Genomic DNA, 23274 nt, shown 5'->3' on the forward strand with positions numbered 1-23274 from the left:
TGATGTAGTGAGTTTGTCAGGTCTGAGATGAGAGTGGTTTCAAAGACCTGTGCACCCATTGCCAAGGTGCCTTTGTGTCACAAAGTGTTTGATTATTTGTAGCTGTTCCTTAGTATCTCTGTCGTTGAGTGTTGCTCCTTATTCTCTTATGGAGTGGTGGCTGCTGGTAGAAGTAGACAGGCAAACTCTTCCTCCTTTTTTCCAGCTGTTTTTACAAACATCCAGGCTCTTCTTTCCAATGATGAGCCTGAACCCTTGTCCAAGTAGTTAATAGCAAGGAAGTGACTCCACTCACCATGTGACCTGCCAGCTCGCTACAGGCCACTAACAAGTGCTCTGTGTGGATCATGGTTTCAGAACTGCTAACCTGGACTTTGCCAAGAATGTGAGTCTGGGTTTCTAGGGGTCAAGATAACACTGAACTTGTGCACCAAGGTCATTCACTGAGCACGCTTTACCATAGCTATAGCCACAGTTTTGGCCACTAGTGAGTGCTGTTGCTAAGCAACAACAACAAAACCCCACAAGATCACAGAGACCATGGTGTGCTCAATTCAGGGTATGGTAATTGCAAAGCGAAGCACGAGCTGCTAACTCTCTCCACCTTGTCACTCGTAGAGAAAAGGATGCATCATCTTGCCAGGAACAATTGGACGAGTTCCGAAAGTTGGTTGGAGCTATCAAGAAGTGGCTGAAAGAAAGCGAAGGGAATGTGCCATCTGCAGAGACCTCCCTGGGCACCCAGGAACTGGAGAAGCGCATGCAGCAAATCAAGGTGGGCAGGGAAAGCGGAAACGCTCTGAGGAGTTGGTGTGGAAACCAAAGGAGCATGTAATGACTTGCAGGACATGGTATACTGTGAACTGTTTTATGCTTGTATTAATCCAGCTACGCCTGGGCTTCCATGTGCTTAAGTGCAGGAGTGCGGTGCTGTATGTCCGTGCAATGGATTCTCATAAGTGAGCCTTTACTTGCTCTGAAAACAGCACCACTGATGGTCTGAAGCCCCTGTCTGTGTGGGACTGTCGAGAGACAGTGCTCGCAATCATACACATCACTGTTCGCTATAGCCGCTCACACTTTCAATGCACAGTGAAATCTATGCAGAGTCTTTTATTAATTTTTAAAAGAAATCCGACCGCTCCTCTGCTTTTCAGAGGAATTTGGGAGGAGGAACCCCTGTGTGCTAGTCTGTATCTTCAGTGAAATTCCCTCTGCTGGACATCAGGGGTTACATCCGGTCACTTGGGCGCTCTATTTCTTCTCTAGGGTAAATGACACCTTAAATCAAGATATGTCAAGGGCTGTGATTTAAGAGAGAGTGCAACATCCTGTTTGCTCACCTGTAGCTGTCTTATCTCAGACAGAAATATAGGAGCTCTCTGAGCTACTGATTTATACAAGGTCCACGTGGCGAGTTTAGCATGCTGGATACCGTAGGGGGCTAGGTGTATAGGCTAGGAAGGAGGGTCCTCAGAACCCTAGTTTGAAGAGAGACCCACTAGTTATTAATTTGCTGCTTGATGCTCTATAGCTGATTCATTATAAAGAAACTGCCCTCTTTGACATAATATAGAGGTACGCTCTTAATCTGCTGTTTAACAGTAATTCAGTTAATTCTGTGGGAGTCAGTGAGCCATCCTGTGAATTAGACAGCTGAGCATGCTAAAGCTGGATCCTACATGCGTATTAGAGGAGTACTCACAGTGCCTAGACAACAAACACACACCTGTTGTTCTCAGCTGCAGAATGTGTTTGTTTCAATCATAGGCCCTCTGGCGTGGGAAATATATAATGTAGGATGCTGGTATCTGATCCTGGTTTTTTAATAGGTCCTCCTGGAAGAATGGACAGGAAAGGGGGCCCAGGTGGAGGAAATCAATCACAAAGGGACTGCATTAGAGAATTTGATTGTAGAAATCACAGCCCCTGATGCTCAGTCAAAGACAGGTGAGTTACAACCGTGCCGCCCAGAGGACACCTGGAGTGTCCTTGGAGGAGGAGCCCTGTCATTTTCTGCACTATTGTTTGCTTTTGTTGTTCTTTAGGTATATTTTTATTTAAACCATCATCAAATAGAAAATGGCTTTAAACTTGTTACAAAACAAAAGGAAAGGAGCCAGCAATAGTCTGTGTACCTTAGCCTTGCTCCAAGGCATTTAGGGGCTGAGGGCTCAGCCTCTGGAGAGATTGTCTGTTTGTCTGTCTTATATGGGAATGAACATAGATACCAAACTGCTGTTTTCCAACTTGTGAGTATGGACTCCTGTTGAGGAAATGCTTTTAACATTTCGTAACCACCACCCACGTATGATCGCAGCCCCTAAACTAAGCAGGGTTAGCCTGGTTAGCGTTTGGATGGGAAACCTCCAAGGAACATCTAGGAAAAGGCTACAGGCTATAGTCCTGATGCTTCTGTAGGTGGCGCTCTAAGGCAAGCTCATGCTCAAATAAATTGGTTAGTCTCTAAGGTGCCACAAGTCCTCCTTTTCTTTTTACATCTACACTGTGAGCTAGGGGTGTGATTCCCCTGCTCCTACGTTAGCTCTCATTGAGTCTAAATAGCAGGGCAGCTGCAGTAACACAGGCCGTGAGCATGGAGCTCCGGCTCAGCTGTGCCGAGTACATACCCACTGTTTCACGCGGGCTGATGCTCTGCATGGCTCGGCCGTTTGTCCACTGCCGCTAGCCCGCTACTGCTGCTGTGTTGCTATTTATACTCGCACTAGTTTGATATACCCCTCGCTCATAGTGTAGACCTAGCCCAAGAATCGGTACTGAATCAGTTCATCAACATGGTGCTAGGATAACACTGGAGGATGCTCGCTTTCAGATACGATGTACATTGGATGTGTTGACTGCTTTTCTGACCATTTAAGAACCCAGGGCAAGAGTTAGGGGACTTAACTCCAATTGCCGGCTAACTTCTAAATTGGTAATTACCTAACACCTTGATGGGCGTTTCATCTGGAGAAATTAACCTTTGCTTTGCATCCCCAGACATGTTGTAGAGTGTTGCTGACACAGAATAGCTACTGCGTTCCTCCTGAGGGGTAGCTGAATGTAAGCAATAGGAGAGCAGTCCCTTGTACATACCCGGTGAAAGTTTTGAGAGGTTTTTACGTTGCAATCTCCTATATAAATGGACATTATAATGATTAATGCTGACTGTTTCTGGCTGCTTAGAAAATGAGAAGCCTGATCTATAACATCTCCAGGGCATTCGGGTTTGAATGTGGATTGACTTGGGATCATCCCAAAATGAAGTCCAAGAGAAGGATTTTCTGAGGAATAATTTTCAGGGCCCAGTTGCATAGAAAAGATGCTTATTTTTTTAGGTCTGTTTCTTTAAGAGCTTCATCCCGTAAGAAAAGAAGAACGTAAGGAAGTTAATCTCTTCAATGAAGGTCTTTTGGCTCCTGCAATATCAGTCTGTATTCTAAATATGATTCTCATGGATATTAGTTCTCCTGTGGGAATGCTGGTGCCTCCACTGAATGCAAAAATGTATACAGTGGTCACAGGCTTGCAGTGTGAGGTGGGGAGCTGATATCTACTTCGTGCCCACTAGCGGGGCTACTGTTGTGGGCTCTGGGGAACTTCACAGCTACTCCTAAACGTCTACGCTACTTCTAAACTGTCCCTATAGGAGTGGCTGGAGGAAATGGAAAAGGGGGATGTTGGCTGCAGGGAGTGACAGCTATTCTGTTTTCAGCTACTTGGAATTAGAAGAGAGTAAGGTAAAATCAACAGATGAAAAGCAAAATTGATTGGGAGTCCCAGCTGGGCATTGAGATGTGAGGAGTGGGGAATTCCCGATGCTGAGCCCTTAGCGTTAAGCATTAAGAGGGTCTGTGGATTTATCGGGATGAAGAGAATAAGCCACTTCCAAATGACATCTATTTGCTTGGTGGCTGACGTGGTTCGTCTTGTGGAGAGCTCTGTTGTCTTGTGCTGTGTTAATTTGCTCATGCTCAGGATTTGTTTTTTCTTTTGCCATGATGTCCGTCATCGACAGTGGACAGCTGGAAACGGTTGGGTCAGTGCTGAGTGCGTACGTTTGTTGGTAATATGTCTGTATTCCTAACATGTTTGTCTTGTCCTTTGTTTGTCTCTCTGTCCCTTGCTCAGGTTCTGTGCTGCCCGCTCTAGGAGTGTCAGTAGGCAGCGTAAATGGATACCACACCTGCAAAGGTGAGATCGCCAACTCCGTGTTGCAATAGAAAGCGGTGTCTGTGTGTTCATTTACGTTTCCATCAGTGCATGATAACAGCAGTCTGTATGGATGTTCCCCCAGGAGATAAACACTGCAATGTGACATTGTCGGAATCCTATAGCAAACCCTATTTCTCTGCAGCGCTGTGTAGTAACCAGAATGGGGCCGTGAGATGGGCAGCTGATTGTGACGTAGGACAGACTGAAGGACAGAAATGGCAGGAGGGGAATCCAGCTTCCAGAATTGACAACAACTTGACCCCTGATCAGCTGGTGTTAGAGAGCTGTTAAGTGGGAGATTGTTTTAAGAAATGCAATGAAGATTATTAGTTCTGAGGATTCTGAGACCATCTTACCCTGGAATTTTAAGTACTACTTAAATGACTTGTTAGCTGCTGTGAGCTCATTGGTTCAGTGAGATAACAGATGTAAAAAGTTGAACTCAAACTGTGAGAGGTGGATTAAATATGACACTGTTAACATGGGAGCACAACATGCATGAGGCTGATTTGATGGGATGTGATTTTCTTTGTTGGGCAAACTGTCAAACTTCGTATGTGATGCAACAGAGCAAGCCTCTGGCAGGACAAGTGGTGATAACCTGACATCTTTGGGTCTTCAGTAGATGGAAGGACAGTGATCCTAGCCTCTGGTACCCTGACACTCTCAGCCTGCGTGAGGGTTGCCCAGAATTCTCAGTGCCAGCAGCCTAGGTAGGAGTGGTGTTGCCGTCCTTCCGCTCAGGTTTGTTTCTTTGTCATTAGATTTGACTGAGATCCAGTGTGACATGTCTGATGTGAACCAGCAGTACGAGGGACTTGGCATGGCCTTGCGGGAACGCCAGGAGCAGCTGTCAGCCATGCTGGAGAAGATGCTAGAAGTCCAAGAGGAGGCAAGTTCAGTGTTGAAGTGGCTGGAGTCAAAGGAACGGACCTTGTCAGCACTCGAAGCGTCTTCCTCACCTACAAAAACAGAGACCATGAGAGCCCAGGCTGAGCATAACAAGGTAACTTGTCTCTCTGAGCAGGAATAAGGACTGAGTTTGTCATAGTGACTAGATCATTCTCTGAGACATGCTTTACTGCACTAGGTTGGGAGGAACCAACAATAGCCTGTTTCTAAAGAGCGTATTTCATTTTGGTGGTTAAATGTAGCATGAAGAAGCACGGTGTAGGGAAGACTGAGGAGAACATACATCTTCAGATATGTCAAGGTTTTGTTATGAAGAGAACTGTGCTCAGTTGTTCTCCATGTCCACCCAGGGTAGGACAAGAAGGAAGCGACCAAGGCCTGGTCTGCTCTAGCAAATTAGGACAGCGTAGCTAAGTCACTCAGGGCTGTGAAAAATCCATACCCCTGAGTGGCATAAAACCGACCTACGTCCCCATATAGACAACACTAGGCCAAGGGAAGAATTCTTCCGTCAGCCTAGCTACTGCCTCTCAGGGAGGTGGATTACCTATGCTGACGGGAGAATCCATTCTGTCGGTGTGGGTAGTGTCCACACTGAGGTGCTACTGTGGCGCAGCTGTGCCGCTGTAACATTTTAAGTGTAGACACACCCTTAGTTTGCGGCAAGGAAGATTTAGGTTGGATATAAAGAAGAACATTCTAACTATAAGGATAGCTAAGCCCTGGGACGGGTGACCTGGGGTGTTGTGGAATCCCAGGCATTGGAGGTTTTGAAGAACAGGTGAGACAAACGCCTGTCAGAGGTGATCTAGTATTCTTAATCCTGCCTCAGTGTGGGGGGAATGGACTAGATGACCTCTTGAGGTCACTTCCAGACCTACTTTCTGTGATTCTGTGAATCTGTGGTGAGCTTCACCCTTTTAGATATTTTAGACCTATCCTTTATGGGCAGTTGTCTCAGAGAAAAAAGCTGATAATGTTTGGCACCAATTCTCAGGTCATTCCAAATTCATTGGGTAAGCAACACACAGTTTAATGTTACATTGAGAAAGATGAACTTTTCATTTCTTCTATTCTTAAGGCCCAAGGGAGCTCTAAGTATTAGTAACTGGATGAAATGATTCCATGAAAGGCCAAAGATGAAGCCTTACGCAACTCCAAGTGTACCTACTTTCTTCCTTCAAACTGTAGCCCATCTCAGTATAGCTCTTGTGCTTGAATTCTTGTATGTCTTAGCATGTCCAAAATTTTCTTCTTCCTAGGCATTCCTGGCTGAGTTGGAACAGAATTCAGGGAAGATCCAGAAAGTAAAGGAAGCACTTTCTGGCTTGCTGGAGAAGTGTCCTGACTCTCCAGAAGCAGCAAACTGGCAGAAGATGCTGGATGATCTCAGTAAGTTCCCTAGGGATGTAGCGTGATTTTTAGATGTTTCTAACATCCCTTAAGGATGATTCCAGTTTCCAGGACAATTCCAAAAGTCAGAGTAGAGCAGAGTTACTTGTAATTGAATTCAGGAAATAGAGAACGTACCTTCAAGCTGTCTGGCATGCTAGGATGTTTTCAGGATGAGCATTGTTCAGTTAATGAAGTCTGCATGATGGTTCTACGTTTCAGAGACTTTGCTTTCTTAAGTTACCTTAAAAAAATACCCTGCAATAAAATCAGTTGATTGCTTTTTTTTTTTTGAGTAAAAGCTTCGTTGGTCAAAGTAAAAGTCTGATTACTTAGAATACTTTAGATACTTAAATGATTAAATGAGCTTGTGTATTTAAAAAAGAAAATTTCAAAACTTGCTAGAAGCAAAGTGCATGTACAGTGTTTCTCCATCCAAAGCTCTCAAAGTGCTTGACAAAAATTGATACACATTATATTATTTTTGCTTGAAAGATGGAATCTGAAGCAGAGAGAAGTTAAATTACTTGCCCAAGGGTCAGGCAAGTCTGTGACAATTGCCGCTAGATGTAGATCGCTGATTCCACATTTCCTGTCCTAACCACAGTACCATAGTAGTTAAAAATGGAAAATCTATTACTAGACTGATTGTGTATCAAGCATTACACTGCTATATCACATAAGAAAACGAAAAAACAACTGCTAAATCAAAGGACAGGTTTCCTAATAACAGTAAAATTACCGGCTATTTCATTTCCTGTCTTCAGACTCCAGGTGGGCAAGAGCCAATCAGGTGACAGCAGAGCGCCAGCAGAAGCTGGAGAAATCAGCGAACCAACTGGCAAGCTTCCAGGCAGCTGAAGCCCAGCTGCGCCCATGGCTGATGGAGAAGGAGCTAATGATGAGCGTGCTGGGACCCCTTTCCATTGACCCTAACATGCTGAATGCGCAAAAACAGCAGGTCCAGGTGAGAAAGGGGCTGTATCTGTACCTCCTTTGTAGGTTAAAGAATGAGGAGTGGGCAGTTCCAGTTTGTGCAAAACTCCTGTTGTGATTGATAAATTCTTAGAATCATAGAATATCAGGGTTGGAAGGGACCTCAGGAGGTCATCTAGTCTAACTCCCTGCTCAAAGCAGGACCAATCCCCAGTTTTTGCCCCAGATCCCTAAATGGCCCCCTCAAGGATTAAACTCACAGCCCTGGGTTTAGCAGGCCAATGTTCAAACCACTGAGCTATCCCTCCCCTCCACTTGTGTATAGTTTGTACAGTGAGCGTGTGTGTGTCTGTGTGTATCCTCTCCTGCTACAGAACATGCTCCCTTAGGGCTTGTCTGCCCAAACAAGCTGGGTTGTAAACCATGCAGTAAGTGTCCGTGTGGACCTTGCTGACAGGCACTAATGGTTCCTTAGGGTGCTTTGATCTAGTCCTGTTTCAAAGCTGGGGAGATCAAAGCACGCTAAGGAACTGCTAATCCACATCAGTGGAGTCCACACAGACCCTTAGTGCAAGGCAGGCTAGTTTGGGGTAGATTTACACCCCAGCTTGCTGCAGGCTAAATGTTCATGTAGACAAGCCCTTGTCTGAAACTCATTTCTTTTGTAGCAGAAATGCCCTGCACACACCACATTGCACAACAGCACTGGTCTAACACCTCTTCTCACAGAGATGTCAGAAGAGGTTGGGTGTGGCTAGTACTCCACCTAACTGAAACTGATGTGATTTTTTGATCCCTGTTCTGTGCACAGGGTTCCAGTATTGGCTCCTTTGTTTAAAAAAAAAAAAAAATTCCACTCTCTACAAAGACCTATGTTAATACTATGCAGGACCTGTTAATGCTGTATGAGAGCCTTCCTATCTACCTCCTCCCTACCCTCTCATTACAAATCAGATTGCTGACATGTCTGTAACCAGCCAAACCACAAAATATAATATATTAACCAGGATATTTTATCTCCTTGTGTCACTGGTTTACATTGTGTTGAACACCAATAGGACAAATACGGGAGAGAAGCGAAATACTTTATGGATGTAATCACAGATGCTTCCAAATTTTTTTAAGCTGAAATGGTATCATAAACAGATCTTTGCAGTCTACTGGTAGTCCTGTCCCAGGGATTTCCTGGTTTGTTTCCAGTGATTCTGTGGATAGTTTAAAGCTCCTGGAGCTTGGTTTTGTTTTGACGATGTGTATTCGGTGCTGTCACTCTTATACAAACACTTATATGTTATTTCTGTTCCAGTTTATGCTGAAAGAATTTGAAGCTCGCAGACAGCAGCAGGAACAGCTGAACCAGGCAGCTCAGGGGATACTAATCAGCCCTGGAGATGATTCTCCATCATCAAACCAGGTGCGGGAGGAGCTCCAAGGCGTGAATCAGAAATGGACCGAGTTAACTGAAAGACTCAACTCCCGTTCCAGTCAGATTGACCAAGCCATTGTCAAGAGTACCCAATACCAAGAGCTGCTGCAGGACTTGTCTGAGAAGGTAAAGGCAGTTGGGCAGCGATTCAGCAGCCAATCTGCCGTCAGCACCCAGCCAGATGCCGTGAAGCAGCAGCTGGAGGAAACGAGTGAGATTCGGTCTGACCTGGGGCAGTTGGAAGAGGAGATCATGGAGGCTCAGACTCTGTGTGATGAGCTGTCTGTTCTGATTGGGGAGCAGTACCTCAAGGATGAGCTGAGAAAGCGCCTGGAGACGGTGGCTCTCCCGCTCAAAGGCTTGGAAGACCTCGCAGGTGAGATGCCATGAAACACCTGATTGTGGAGTTCACCTTCTCTGCCTCCTGTTTAACAAAGGGTTACGCGGTATTGTGTTTTTAAGAATAGTGAGGAAGGGATCTTCCATGATTTTTAAATTTGAAAACCATTATGGAAAGGGCCTAGTTAGAAGTGCTTTGTGCACTGCCAAGCATGCGGTATGGCTTTGATTCCCACACAATGCCACCAAGGGCTGGAGGTTGAGCAGAGGGGTTACCTGTTCATTACAAGGGTAGGGCTCATTTCGCCCTTCAGCACCCTATGCACTCTGATTTTAAGAGTCTGACAAGAATCTGGCCCCAATCTCCTGTCTGAGAAGAGGGAAGAGGAGAGTGGGCATCTGAGGGGCATCTTCGCCCCCCAGGTGGTTTGCATATAGAGGCCTCGTAGCCCAAAAAACCTCTCCATTGTGTTTACTGTCTCCTAACTCTGTTCTGAAGTTGTTCATGACCTGACGAGCGAAAGGTGCTGACGTGCAAGGGGAGGAATTCGTTTCAGTTAGTCAGAATGCAGCTTGCGCATTCGAGATTTTTTTTAAAAAACAATTTCACCTAGTTTATTAGATTCCAGCTTAATTGTTACATTCTAATCTTATTTCCATTTCAGCCGACCGGATGAATCGACTGCAGACTGCACTCGCAAGCTCCCAGCAGTTCCAGCACATGTTTGACGAGCTTAGGACCTGGCTGGATGACAAACTGTGCCAGCAAGCCCAGAGCCGGCCTATTTCTGCTAAACTGGAGAGGCTGCAGTGTCAAATCCAGGAGCAAGAAGAGTTCCAGAAGAGTCTCAACCAGCATAGTGGCTCCTATGAGATGATTGTGGCTGAGGGAGAGTCTCTGCTTCTCTCGGTTCAGCCTGGGGAGGAGAAGACTGCCCTGCAAAGCCAGCTGATCGGCCTCAAAACACATTGGGATGAGCTCAGCAAACAGGTCACAGATAGAAACTCCAGACTCAAGGACTGTTTGCAGAAGGCCCAGAAATACCAGCGGCACATGGAAGACCTCCTTCCTTGGGTTGAGGACTGCAGGGCGAAGATGTCGGAGTTGGAAGTAACTCTGGACCCTGTGCAGTTGGAGGCAGGCCTTCTGAGGTCAAAGGCTATGCTCAGTGATGTGGAGAAGCGCCGCTCCCTTCTGGAGATGCTGAACAGTGCAGCTGACATCTTGATAGATGCTTGTCAGACTGATGAGGATGAGGTTCGGGATGAGAAAGCCGGAATCAATCAGAAGATGGATGCCATTACAGAAGAGCTGCAAGCCAAGACTGGGTCCACTGAAGAACTGTCGCAAAGGCTAAAGGAGTTCCAAGAAAACTTTAAGAACATTGAGAAGAAGCTGGAAGGGGCAAAGCATCAGCTAGAAATCTATGATGCTCTAGGACCTCAAGCCTGCAGCAATAAGAACTTGGAGAAGTTGAGGTCTCAGCAAGAAGTGCTCCAGGCCCTGGAGCCGCAGGTGGATTATCTGAAGAACTTCACACAAGGCCTGGTGGAAGATGCTCCAGATGGGTCTGACTGCTCCCAGCTCTTACGGCAAGCCGAGGATTCCCAGCAGGACTTTAAAATAGTGAAACAAAGAGTAAATGAATGCTGTTCGCTGATGGAGACCAAGCTTGAAGGAATCGGCCAGTTTAATAACCATGTCCGGGAGATGTTCTCTCAACTGGCAGATCTAGATGATGAACTTGATAGCATGGGTGCCATCGGGAGAGACATTGACAGCCTCCAGTCTCAAGCCGAGGATGTTCGTACATTCCTGGGCAGACTTCAGGGGCTGAAGTCAGACATTGAAGCTTCTGAAGAGGAGTGCAGGCACATGCTGGAGGATGAAGGAAGCCCTGACTTGTTAGGGCTGAAACGTGAACTGGAGACTCTAAATAAACAGTGCAGCAAGCTGACGGAAAGGGGCAAAAATCGCCAAGAGCAAGTAGAAACGACACTCTCTCGAGTCGAGGACTTTTATGACAAACTGAAGGAGCTGAATCACATGGCCAGTGCAGCGGAGGAGAATGAGGCGCTGCAGTGGATTGTAGGGACTGAGGTGGAAACCATCAGACAGCAGCTGGCAGATTTCAAGGTGAGCGCTCCTGATGCGGGTTGTTTTAAGTGGCATTTGCTGGTTAAAGGTTCATCTGCAATTTGACCTGATCTCTTGTGCTATTCTGAAGCAGTGCATTCCTTGCAGAATTCATATAACTTTATCGCTGAAATGCCGCCAGAGACCTTGGTGCTGTTTGAGACAGAGATGGTCTCTGCCATTTAAGAGTTGACTACCTGGAAGGAAGAGTTGATAACTCTCATGGTCAGGTTTGAAAAGCTTGTTCCTTGTCTCCCCCACCCGCGACTCCCCATAGTGCACACAATATTAGTCTATCAGAACTTCTCTTGGCTTTTTCGGTACAGTATTTTTCAGGGAAGAGGGGTGTTTTGGCTCCTTGACTTTATTTGAATCATGATTTTCAGCATCTCCTGAGATGTCCAGTGCAGATCCATCAGTGTATCTGCTAAGTGGGCCTGTCTGCCCAACCCCAGAATCCCAGCTGTCTTTCAGGTACCTTGGACTCTGATGCCTCATTCCAGTTTCTGGGTTTTGGATAAAATGATAAATAGTATTAAACTATTACATCTGGCGGGGGCATGTCATTCCCTTTGTCTTATCAGTTTTTTGCTAAAGGATTTTCACATTGCCAGTGGAGAAACGCTGGAGCCCATCAAGGTATGTGTGCAAAACTTTTAACTGAGCCCAAAGAGCGAAGGTTTTCAAGGTGTTTAAATTGTATGTAGTATTATGGTGTCAGGCCATGCTCTTACACTACAGTAATTACGTTAGTACTGCTTAGAGATTCTGAGATGCTGTGAAACCTCCATTACTGGGGCACTCCACTGCTAGTGATTGGTCTGATTTGCATCTTGCTGCTCGGAGACTAGCAATAAGAGGGCGAGCCATTTACTTTTCATCACACAGCTAATTGATCCCATTCAGATAGTTAATACCTCGGATACACCATCGCAATATCATGGTCCTCTCAACCCCCTAGGCCTTGTCTACATGAGAACGTTTTCCAGTATAACCTGAGGTGTGAACTTAAACCAATCTAGTTATGCTGGTATAACCCTTGTGTGGACACTTTTATTCCAGGGTAAGAGTGGCTTTTTGGTTTATGGCACTTGGGAAAGGGTTTAAGCTAAAACTAAGAGAGCTACATGTATCCTGGAAATGAATGTCCATAAGGCAGGTTAGACCCGGTAAAACTGTACCTGTGTAACTGGTAAAACTTTCCTAGAGAGAAGACACTTTCAAGCCTAATTTTATGGTTTGTCCCATGTGTCAGCCTCAACACTGAATGATATCACAGGCATAAATAGTGACCATCTTGTTCTAGGTCATTAAACGTGCACCGACCGGAGTGAGTAATGACGCATCCTGGCTTGTCCAACCTTAATGGGAATTAGGAAGAGAGGATCAGGTTGTCCAGAGCAAGCTTTTAGGAAAATGTGTCATAAATTGTCCGTTCACATTGCAGTGTTGAGTGTCCTTTCTCCCGCAAGGCTTTACAGAACTTGGCAGGGGCGTTGAGAGAGCGCGCACCCTGCCCTGTGATCCAATCCATGTGAACTGAGCAGAAAGAAATGAACCTGGAAGCCTGCCCCACGGCTGATCTGTAAAACAGCACAGACAATCGAGCTGAAGTCATGAATGTTCCCTTCAGAGAGAGAGAGAGATAGTGGTGTAGTCAAACTAGAAACTTCTACAGCACTAGCAAACCTTTTGAAAGTTCATGGCTTGCTGATGTTGTTGTGATTTGGAGCCAGACTTTGCAGTGGGGGAAGGGTGATCTACAGGTCCAGCTTTTGCTGAGCTCATGGGAAGCTAAAACAATGAAAGGAAAGAATCTGAGTGTGTCAGCCACATTTACACCCTAGAGGGTCAGGGAAGGGAAATCTCTTTGGGCCCTGTTCTCAAGACCGAGTAACAATATTTTGGTTCATTTCCATGGGTCAAGAGTTTAGTTCCTGAGCTGAAATGCAACGTGAAGTGCATGGCAGATTTATCTGCACTCACACCCAGAGCTTCGTGGTGGGGTCCCGCATCATTATGCTGCCACAGCTTCTAACAAACGGAAAGCAGTGAGTTTTGGTCTGACTGCAGGGGCATCTGTTCTCTTAGAGGTGCTCTGGTGGAAGCCAGAAAAGAGTGTGTGCAAGTTGGGAAACTTTTTTTTTTTTTTTTTTTTGGTGCTTAAAACTGGCTGCGATCTTTCAATGCACAGTATCAAAACAGTGTCTCACCACTGGATTGGAGATCAGAGAGGTGCACAGTGTGTGGCCTAGGGGCTAGAGGCAGCCTTTAGCATCATGAAATAATGCCTCCAGATGGCTCCTCCTCGGAACTGTATGTAGAGAACAAAGCTGATCGCTTACAGGATTTGATGGCTGGGGCACCAAGAAGCCCTTTTTATTTATCTGTCCAGAAGACACAAGTATAACTAGATACGATGTCTTAATGCACTAATTTTTCGAACAACTATGTAAATCATCTGCCTGTGGTCTCCAGGGCTAGAGTGGTTTGCATAAGGAACAAGAGATATTGAAATCGGACTTTCAGAGACTACGTACAGGTGATTCAAATGAACCTGGCACTTCCCAAGGTTTTTTTTCCCCAACAAACACCCACCAAACCTGTTCAAAAAGAGAACTAGCTGCAAAAAACCTTCTAATACTGCTGTTTCCCAGTCCCCACGCTCCTTGTCCATTTTGTTCTGTCCCTTGCCAGTTTCACACCACAAGCTCAGGCACAGGAGTTAGAAGAGATGGGTCTGAGTGCAACATTTCCAGATTATTTTAAATCCAGTGAAGAAGCTGAAAAGCACCTGCCAGATCTTGACCGAAGAAATTGTTGTTTACAGCAGAAGTGTTTTTGGGGGGGTGAGGGAGGGAGATTGGAATAGAGGACTGAAGGCACCAAAGGTCATCTTTGTGCATATATCCCAACTTTCTGAATTATTCATGCCACTAGCATCCTTTGATGGTAGATGCAAACAGGCCGCCTTTCTTTTAAAGAAGAAAGTGGAGACTCGGGGTATGTCTACTCTGCGGCCGGAGACGTAATTTCCAGCTTGAAGGGACGGTTGCTCTGATCAAGCCAGCATGCTAAAGTTAGAAGTGTAGCCATGGTGGCAGAACGGGCTAGCTGCTGGTGCGTGTGCCTAGGGTTTCAGATGGGACTGTCCTTGGGGCAGCTAGCCAGTCGTGCCACCACTTCGACGCCCTGTTTTTAGGCTCCAGCTCAATCAGAGCTAGTGCAGATATGTCTGCTCGAGCTGGAAATGACATCATCCAGCTTCAGTGAAGACCTACCCTTAGCTTAGAGAATTGTGTCTTCAGGTCTATGGTGTAACGAGTCTGTGAGCATATGGACACAGCTGATCCATCTGGAATATCATTATAACTATATCGCGTCTAGCACATGAGCGTGATGGAAGTTTGTGGCCTTCTTGTAAAGAGCAAACATCAGCCCTGTCTAAAAGGTTTGAGCACAGCATTAGGAACACACAGTGTATGATTCTACTTTAGAGAAAGACAGACCTGCTTGGCAGAGTCACGCACCAGCCTCATGTGGAGTCCATTTTCTTCATTACGAAGAGACTTTGCAACCTATTTAATATCCTTTCTGCATTCCAGTTCCACCTGCGTGAAACTGATGGGTTGCACTCTTTCGACAGGAAGATTGACAGGAAACATCCGCCAATGGCAGCTGCTCATATGAGCTTTCAGTTATTGGCATATTTCCTTGGCTCTTTCTGCTGTCAGCTCAGTTTTCTCAGATGAAATTTTCCATAGTATTAATGCTAACGATTGAATTCAAACAAGTTCCAGTTAAAACGTCAATAAACAGAACAGCTAATCCAGCTAAGCTTTAACAAGCAGCAGACTCTTCGGGGCGAGTCTTTCCAGACTTGCACACTGGAGATGCAGGAAACATACTGAACAGGTAATGGGTTTTTATTTGTGCACTCAGGCACCAGCAGTCCAAAACTGAGAGGATCCTGAATTGCAAACTTTCCACCCAGAAACTAGGCAAGAGACCAATGTGCTTAGATTAAAGAAGCTGAAAGCTACATTATTTGATGCAAAAAACCCTAATCTTTAGAGTAAGACTGCAAATGAAGGGGACATAGACCTATTGTTATTTTGTAGTATTGCGGTGGTGTCTGAGAGCCCCAGCAGTGGGCCAGGATTCCACTGTGCTAGGCGCCGTACAAACACAGAACAAAAAGATGGTCCCTGCCTCAAAGAGCTTGCAATCTAGAATCCCTCTTTAAAATATCTTCCGAAGAAGATGGATGAGCCCCCAGTTCAATCTAAGCCAGCAATTTCATCTGCTCTATAGATCTCCAAAATACATCACATAATGCACCTTGCCTAAGTGATTTAGACACTTCCCTAGTGGTTAGAGCTGGGAACTGTGAGTTGGGAGACCTGGATCCTGGTTTTGGTTTTGCCATTTGACTCATTGTGTGACCTTGGGCAAGTCATGTAATCTCTCTGCTCCCTAGTTTCCTCGTCTGCAAAGCAGAAAAAGGTACTTGACAAAGTACGTTGAGGTCTTTACACAAAAGTTGTTACATGAATTAAAGGTCTTTTCTCCTTTCTACAAAATAATGTTGTTGTTGTTGCTCTTCATCTGTATTATCCTAACACCTGGGAGCCCCAGTCACCTTTCCCTTGGCCTTTCCTAAACAACATTTCAGAGTTTTTGCATATTGAGAGAATCGCAATTTCTTCTCATGGAAAGATTAGATCAAAAATTTGGCAGACTCCCTTTTTTTTCAAAGTTGTGCTGAGGAGCAGCCTTAAAAATTAAGTCTGGGAGAGTCCGAAGATCTGTATTATTTTAATGGGAAACAGAAAGCATCTAAATTGCTGATGCTATAATCGAAAGTAAACTGATTGCCTTAGTATTCAAGGTGCTTTTCCAACTGGCTTAAAGAGAGGCGTATATGGATGCCGAGACTGGTATTAGGCTAATTCAACAGACTTAAACAAGGGGAACCACGTAAAGAGACATATAGCTAGGAGATGTGTTACAGCTGAACCACCTTCCCATTCTACACTCCAAGGGCAGTGAATATTAGAACCCCCCATCCCCAGTATGGCTAAAGACCTTATTTTGTCCAGCATCTTCTTGAAAATGTCCAGAACAATAAGAAAGGAACACATACAAGCCAGGCGCTGTTTTGATTGTTACAAAACCAAAGACTTTATCCATACTCTTTCATGTGCCCAAGAATTGAAATTCCTGGCCAGAACCTAACATGGTGGGAAAAACTCCGTACTAGTTACTGCTAATTTCCCCGTCTCACCCATGAGGACAAAGGTCTCTAGATTGATCCACGGTCGTTTGAATGAGATTGGGCAGTGGGTCAGGTGACTGAGACAAAGGATTAGTTACAGAGAATCCCATGTTGGCAAACCATGTCGTCCAAGGCCAGACTGACTGGACCCTGGCCTCCAAGAAGACCCGTTAAAGATGGTCATCACTTCTTCCAAGGAGTTGTCATCTATCCCTCTGCCAGAGAAATATGTTTGGGGAGGAAAGGGGCTGAAAAATCTCTGCTATATGATGATTTAAACATATTGACTGAATCAGTGACTTCAAACCAGCAAAGGTCAGCTGCAGCAAAGGACTTTCCACCTCTACATTCCTCCCCTTTCTTAGTTTATTGAGAAATTATGGCGGAGAAGGAGGAATTCTCAGACTGGAGTGCCAGCCTGCCATGAGCAGTCCCCGTAAAGGCCTAGTGAGCACCAGAGGAATTCAGCTCTGAGGGGGAAAAGCAAAGGAAAAAGAGCCAAAAATGACATGCTGCCATTGGTGCTTGCCACTTGTCAATCCTGGCAAGAGTGCAGCCCTTGAGTTCTGAATTGGTGGCGCATTAGGGGTGGGACTTCTGCCACCTATTTTCAAATTTTGTAGATAAAATTATAATAATCAAACCATATTTTAAGGTAAATCTAAACACTGTTGTGCAAATCCCTAAAAATGTTCTCTATGACTTTTGTCCTCATGTAATAAATCCTTGTGATGGGTTATTTGAAACCAGAGTTTCCCAATGTACTGTATTCTTTAACTTACGCAATACTTACTTTTCAGGCCAATAATGATTTTGAGCTTGAGCATGTGAGAGACCGAGAGAAATCCCTAGACAGAAATAACTTAAGCAACACCTTGAATTTATTTTACAGAGCAGGGGCTCACAGATCCTTCTTGCCTCTGGCACCCTCTCTGGCTGTAAAAACCCCAGAAGAATTCATGATGCACTCAGAGGGAGTGAATAAAACCATTCTAGTCACCTTTTCATTCAGAGGCTGCTCTTTCTAATACCTCCGCCTTGCCCTTTGCAAAATATTTACCAAATCTGACATTGTAACGCATCAAGGAACCCCCCCTCCCGCCCCCACCAAAATACTCCACAAAACCTTCTTTTGGTGAAAAGAGTGGTTGTTTTCTTTGTATTATTCTCTCAACTTTTTGGGAGGGTGACTGATTCCATGACACTCAACAGTACCACTGTTTATAAGAATATTTTGCACTTTTATACTACTTTCCATTTTCCAAGTGCAATACACACATTTACTAGCTCTTGTGACACCCCCAGGAGTGAATAAGTAGGAATAGATCCCTTACTTCCCCCCAACCCCCTCATTTTAAAATCCAGGTAGCAGAGCCACATAGAGGTTAAGTGAATTCTCCAGCAAGCATGCCTGAATTCTAATCTGGGTCTGTTTTCTAGCCCTGTGCTTGGTGCCATAGACCAGAGGTTCTCAATCTGTGGCACTGGTGGCATGAGAGCCACGACCAAGCGGTATGTAGATTGGATTAAAGTGCAGTATTGGAGGAGGAATCTATTCTAACCACACCAATTAGAATTGGGAAGGTGACCTACCTAGAACTTTCTGAGTTTTAGATGTGGTACGGCAGGTCTTCGTTTGAGGACCGCTGCCCAAGACGGTGCTGTTTTAGAGAGAGAGGAGACTCGTGCAAGTTTAGGAATTTGGATTTTGGCACCCAAAGGAGTTAGCATTTACTGTAGATCAAGGCCATGTCAACACTACGGAGCCTTTGCTGGTCTAGCCCCCTAGACGTAAGCCAGATTTCTGCTGGCATAGCTACATCACCTCTCCAGATGACATTAGCTATGCCAGCAGAAGCACTCTTCTGATGTAACAGTTGTGCCTACACTCAGGCGGGGGGGGGGGGGGGGAGGGGCGGGGCGGGTGCCAACATAGCTATGTCAGCTGTGGGTTTGATTTTTTTTCCACACTCCTACCCGACAGCTTTGCTGACAAAACTTTATAGTGTAGTCCATGCCCAAGACACCTGTCTGAAAGCTGCAGGTAAAAGTCACTATGATGCTTTCTAGATGTCTTAGAACCAGTACTGCACTATGTGGCTAGGAAGAATAAGTGCAACACGGAAGACCGTCTCCAAAAAAGTAGCTCACTCTGTCTCCATAGCCGGAAAGCATGCCACTGTCAAAATAGAAATGTGTGAAAGGGTGACCATTTTGAATAGAAAGGCCCTGTTGCATACCTGACTGCACCAACGTGGCATCAGGTGCATACAAATGCAAAGGGAAAGCCATGCTTGGAAGAGGGAGGGGAAACACTCGTCACCCAGTAAAGTTGCTGTTACGGTGAACAGAGTGAAAGGGACTAGATGGGTGGAGTTGATTGATTGTAAGTACCGTTCAGTAACAGTGTAAAATAGCATTTCAGTGACACGGCCTACAGAAAGATTGAATCTTGGTGTTTCCTCACACCTATTGCCCATTCTACTATTGATTATTACCTTTATTGAATACCTGTTCACGGAAGCATGCAGAAGAGGGGTCGCCAACTCACAAGGATGACGTCTTGCACTCTTCCTTCACCCCTTAAGTATTAGCAGCAGGATTTGCTCTCTAGTTCTTTGAGCTGGTTTTAGCACCTATCTCCAGGATGGTTTACGCCTGTGCACTGAAAAGGAAAATCTACATCCCTTTCAGGATTGCAGGTCGGAACCCGAGAACAGAAATGAGTTTGTTAGATGATGAGTCAAAATATTTATGCAACGTATTGTGACTATTATTTTGAGGTAGCCTGTTAGCAGCAACGCCCCAATATATGAACGTGCTTCTGTGCTTGAAGATACCATCTCCAGAGCCCAACCTCAGAGCCTCCTTCTGAGCTAGTCTCTGAGCGGTTTTGATGGTGGTTCAGCACCTGATCATTTGCTGGAGCCCCAACATAACTTCGGGCTCAAGTTGTAGCGTGCCTGGCTGGTCGGTGGCTTTGAGATGTGGGTGGAAGGGGGGAGGTAAACTTCCTGTATGAATGTCCCATCAGAATGCAGTGTCTTTAATGGAACAGGGAGGGGACAATCTGTCTCTTGTTCTCCTGCCTTGGCTGATCTCACGGTCCAGCTGGTGGTATTTTTAACCCTTATGTGACCCCAAAGGAATGCACGTGGCTCCTTACTGTCGTATTTCTCCGAGCAGCTGGATGGGAATGGGGTGGGAGGGAAGCAATGCTTTCTCCTTGTTGAACACTTTCCAGACCTGCTTAAAGCGTTGCTGGCTAGTATTTTGAGCACCAGCAATACAAGCAAAAATGCCTCCTCTTTCACAGCTGTTAAATCATCTTAAAGGCACAACGTCCCTGTTGAGGGGAAGTGATATTAGACTGAGGAACAAGAAAACTAGGAAGAAAGCTCAGATAAGCATCGTGCATTGCATGTTGTAGGCTTCAACATGAAAGGTAAGAGCTGATGGTTACAAATCTACGGTAATCTTTACGAGGGGAGTAAGATCAGCCCTGGCTGAGGTGCTGGAGGGTAGCTGAGAAGTGTCACTGGTGTGAGTGTCATAGCTCTTGTATACTTCGGATTTGGTAGTCTGAGAGTATTGTAAATAAACGTGTTTGCAGAGGGACACTTGAGTCTTAGGGGCCCTTGTGGTGGTCAGTGTTCTGATTCCTCATGAACAGAGGAGGAGCAAATAGATCAGACCTCTAGAGATACTTGGAGCAGAAATGGCTCGCAATTGTTCATCTAAAAACAACTGAATAGCGGTGACCTTGACCGGTCAGTGGAAAGTCAGGAAAGCATTTTCATCTCTCTTGAGCAGAACATCATGTGCAAGTGAAAGCTCAGAGTGGAGTAAATTGAACTGAAAGCTGCTGAGAGATGTAATCAAGTAATATTGAGGTGGTTTTGCCATAATTGGCTTGTTGGTTCAGTAATAAAGTGAGTCCCTTTTGGGAGTCAGCTTGGGTCACTGTTCCAAACCCTCCCATTCACACATGCTGTGTAGACGAATCGGTTTGCTGGGTCTCAGCTGTCCTGTTCTGGGAACCACTGCCATGGGAATGTCTCCCTTTCAAAGGAATATTCCTAACCTGGTTGTATTGATACTTGAAATGAAATACTCTGCATCCGTGGTCCATCTCTGATCCAGGCGGTGCTAAAAATACCAACATCCTCTAATACCAGGAATGTTAGGCTCTTTAAGAAGGGAGGGGAGAGGGGATGAGGTTTGTCTAAAACTGGTGGAGCAGAAAAGGAAGGTGTTGGGCATTGCTGGTCTGAAGGATAGATTTGCTTCTCTGTTTGCCAGCGCTGTGCAGATGCATGGAGAAGTGTGAGATCGAGCATCTACTTAGTTACATGCATGCGTGTGTTCATCATGCCGTCTCTGACTGCATTTTCCCACAATACTTTGTGTGATCTTACGGTTCAAAAACCAGTAGTAACTATTTGACTTGCAAGGGAAAGGGTGTGGGTGACGGTCGCCAGTAGAAGATTCAATATTGTAGAGCAGCTGATGATATTTTAGTTGATTTATCCCTGGCACTTAAAGAATGACCACCACTCTTCTGCCTAACTAAAAGAAAGCGAATGACCTTCCAATCCTCCTTCCATCCAAAGGATCCCCATAATACTGTTACCTCACTTCCTAGAGTCTCCAGAAAGTTGTTGTCAGCTAATAGTGCTCATCTCTTTGGGGCTCCTGCTAAGTTGCTGACTCACTATGTGACTGAGCAAGTAATTTAGTTTCTCCATTGGCTAAATAGGGTTAATACCTATATACCTTCCAGGGTGCTTGTAGGTCTCCATATTTATTAAGGTGATTTGAGATCTCCAGGGGAAAAGACCTTTGTTGTGTCTAGATTTGGGACCCCAGAGTGGACACTGTTCAGATCTCCCTAAACTTAGTCTGTACAAGTGGGATACTTCATTGCTGCCTGGCCGCAGTTTTCTACCACACCCTGCTGTGCCTCTCCTGCTGTGACAATCAATCAGCTGTTTAGCTTGGGCGGTTTCCTGCAGGGCGTGTTAGAGAATGGCATGGGCCCTGTCAGCAGCTGGGAGCAGGGAGTTGTTTATAGTGAAGAGGTCTCGTTGTTGTTTTATCAGACAGACTAAAATCTCTGTTCAGTCCTATATGCAGCGTATGCTCTTTGGAACAAAGAGATCCCCTGTGAGCAGAGCAGGAGATTTTGTGGGGAACTGGGCAATTGTTATATAAAAAAATGGCAGTTGGCAAGTTTTTATAAAAATAAGCACCCTCCCAGCCATCAAGACATACCATTCCAGCAGGTGGATTTTTACCTTGAACCTACCATCTGAAATAGGCTTATTCTTATGCCTGTTTCAGGGTGTCTTCCACCTCCTTCTGTGGGTGGAAGATTAATAGTGCATTGTGGGAGCGCCAGTTCTCACAACGATTAAGCACAGAAGTGCCATGGTATTTGGCACATTAGGTTGTGTAAAGCTGTGTTAATCGCTGCTATAGTGTGTAGGCTATAGGCTTTATTGTTTTTTTAAAAAAGAAGAATTTAGCAAGATCCTTGTTAGCTGCCATGCAAATAAATAGTTAAAATGGAACTTGCAAACTTTTGTGGGAAATGTAGAGCTGTCGGAAGCTGTATTCTCAGGGGGATGTACATTCTAGCATAGGTGCTTTGGTGGGACCATCTCCCTGCTTTATAAATGGAACCAGCTTTTCTGATATGAAGAGTGGGATTGTATGCTGGCTGAGGTCCGACATGAAATCAGTTTGAAGTCCGCTGTAAGCCAAGTGGATAAAAGAACCACCACCACAGTACAGTTGGATAGGATTATCCCCACAGCCCTTGTCTACAACGTGAGGTTTAACCACACAGTGCTACTAACCTTGCAACACACAGAAATGTCAATTTCCAAGATTTGGGGAAACCAGTGAATCTAGGAGGAAAGAGGCAGCAAGGGAGTAGAGATAACTAAATCCCCTAGGATTTTGGTCTGGGGGGAGGGGTGTGAAGAAGCCAAAAAAAAAAAAAAACCCCACCATAAAAATCCTGTCAACACCTAGAGCGGCAGCTTAGGGTAAAGTTGGAAATAGTGTAATTCATTTATACAGCCCTTTTTTCCTGGGACCACAGCTCTTCCCGACCATCACGCACGAGTGTTGTGCGGCTACCAGTACCTGTGGGAGGAGTTGCACTTGCATTCTCCACTGCAGGTTTGGGGCCAGATTTCTTGCTGCTAAATTTCCAGAATGAAGTGTGTCCATCGGGGACAGGATAAGACCCACAAAAAGATGAAGCATTTCAAAACAACAGAGTGCCAAGTTCCAGGAAGAAGGTTATGGGAAGTTTGCACAATCCTGGAGGGAGACTTGCATTTTGGTCTCCTGACTTTGCTTTCTTCCCTGCCTCTCTGAATCTGTATCCCTCTTTCCAGGCCTGGTGGCTTTACTAGGAATGCTGTTTGCTCTCTCTCTCTCTCTCCCGCCCTTCCCCCTCCTCCTCCTCCCCCCCCCCCCCCGCTTATGGGGCCCCATCAATGTAGTATCCGAGTGCCTTTCACAGTCTGTAAGGTGTGTACCTTCACCACATCCCTGGGAGGTAGGGCAATGCTATTATCCCCATTGCACACATGGGGAACTGAGGCACAGAGAGGCTAGATAACT

At 45.4% G+C, this 23274-nt stretch overlaps 1 protein-coding gene across 28 annotated transcripts in view; it reads left to right on the forward strand.

Moving 5' to 3' along the window:
• Positions 1-23274, forward strand: part of MACF1 (microtubule actin crosslinking factor 1) — a 252185-nt gene that overhangs the window by 165633 nt on the left and 63278 nt on the right. For 26 of the 28 annotated variants that reach the window (XM_048825763.2, XM_048825769.2, XM_048825770.2 and 23 more), the window contains 8 exons: positions 619-775; positions 1833-1950; positions 4132-4194; positions 4980-5221; positions 6390-6519; positions 7287-7486; positions 8762-9257; positions 9886-11357. In XM_048825763.2, coding sequence (XP_048681720.2) covers positions 619-775; positions 1833-1950; positions 4132-4194; positions 4980-5221; positions 6390-6519; positions 7287-7486; positions 8762-9257; positions 9886-11357 — 2878 coding nt within the window. The remainder of the gene's footprint in view (positions 1-618; positions 776-1832; positions 1951-4131; positions 4195-4979; positions 5222-6389; positions 6520-7286; positions 7487-8761; positions 9258-9885; positions 11358-23274) is intronic. The other 2 variants (XM_048825767.2, XM_048825750.2) reach the window with 1 other exon arrangement.

The sequence above is a fragment of the Caretta caretta genome, chromosome 19 (genome assembly GCF_965140235.1).
Source record: "Caretta caretta isolate rCarCar2 chromosome 19, rCarCar1.hap1, whole genome shotgun sequence".
NCBI classification, from domain to species: domain Eukaryota; kingdom Metazoa; phylum Chordata; order Testudines; family Cheloniidae; genus Caretta; species Caretta caretta.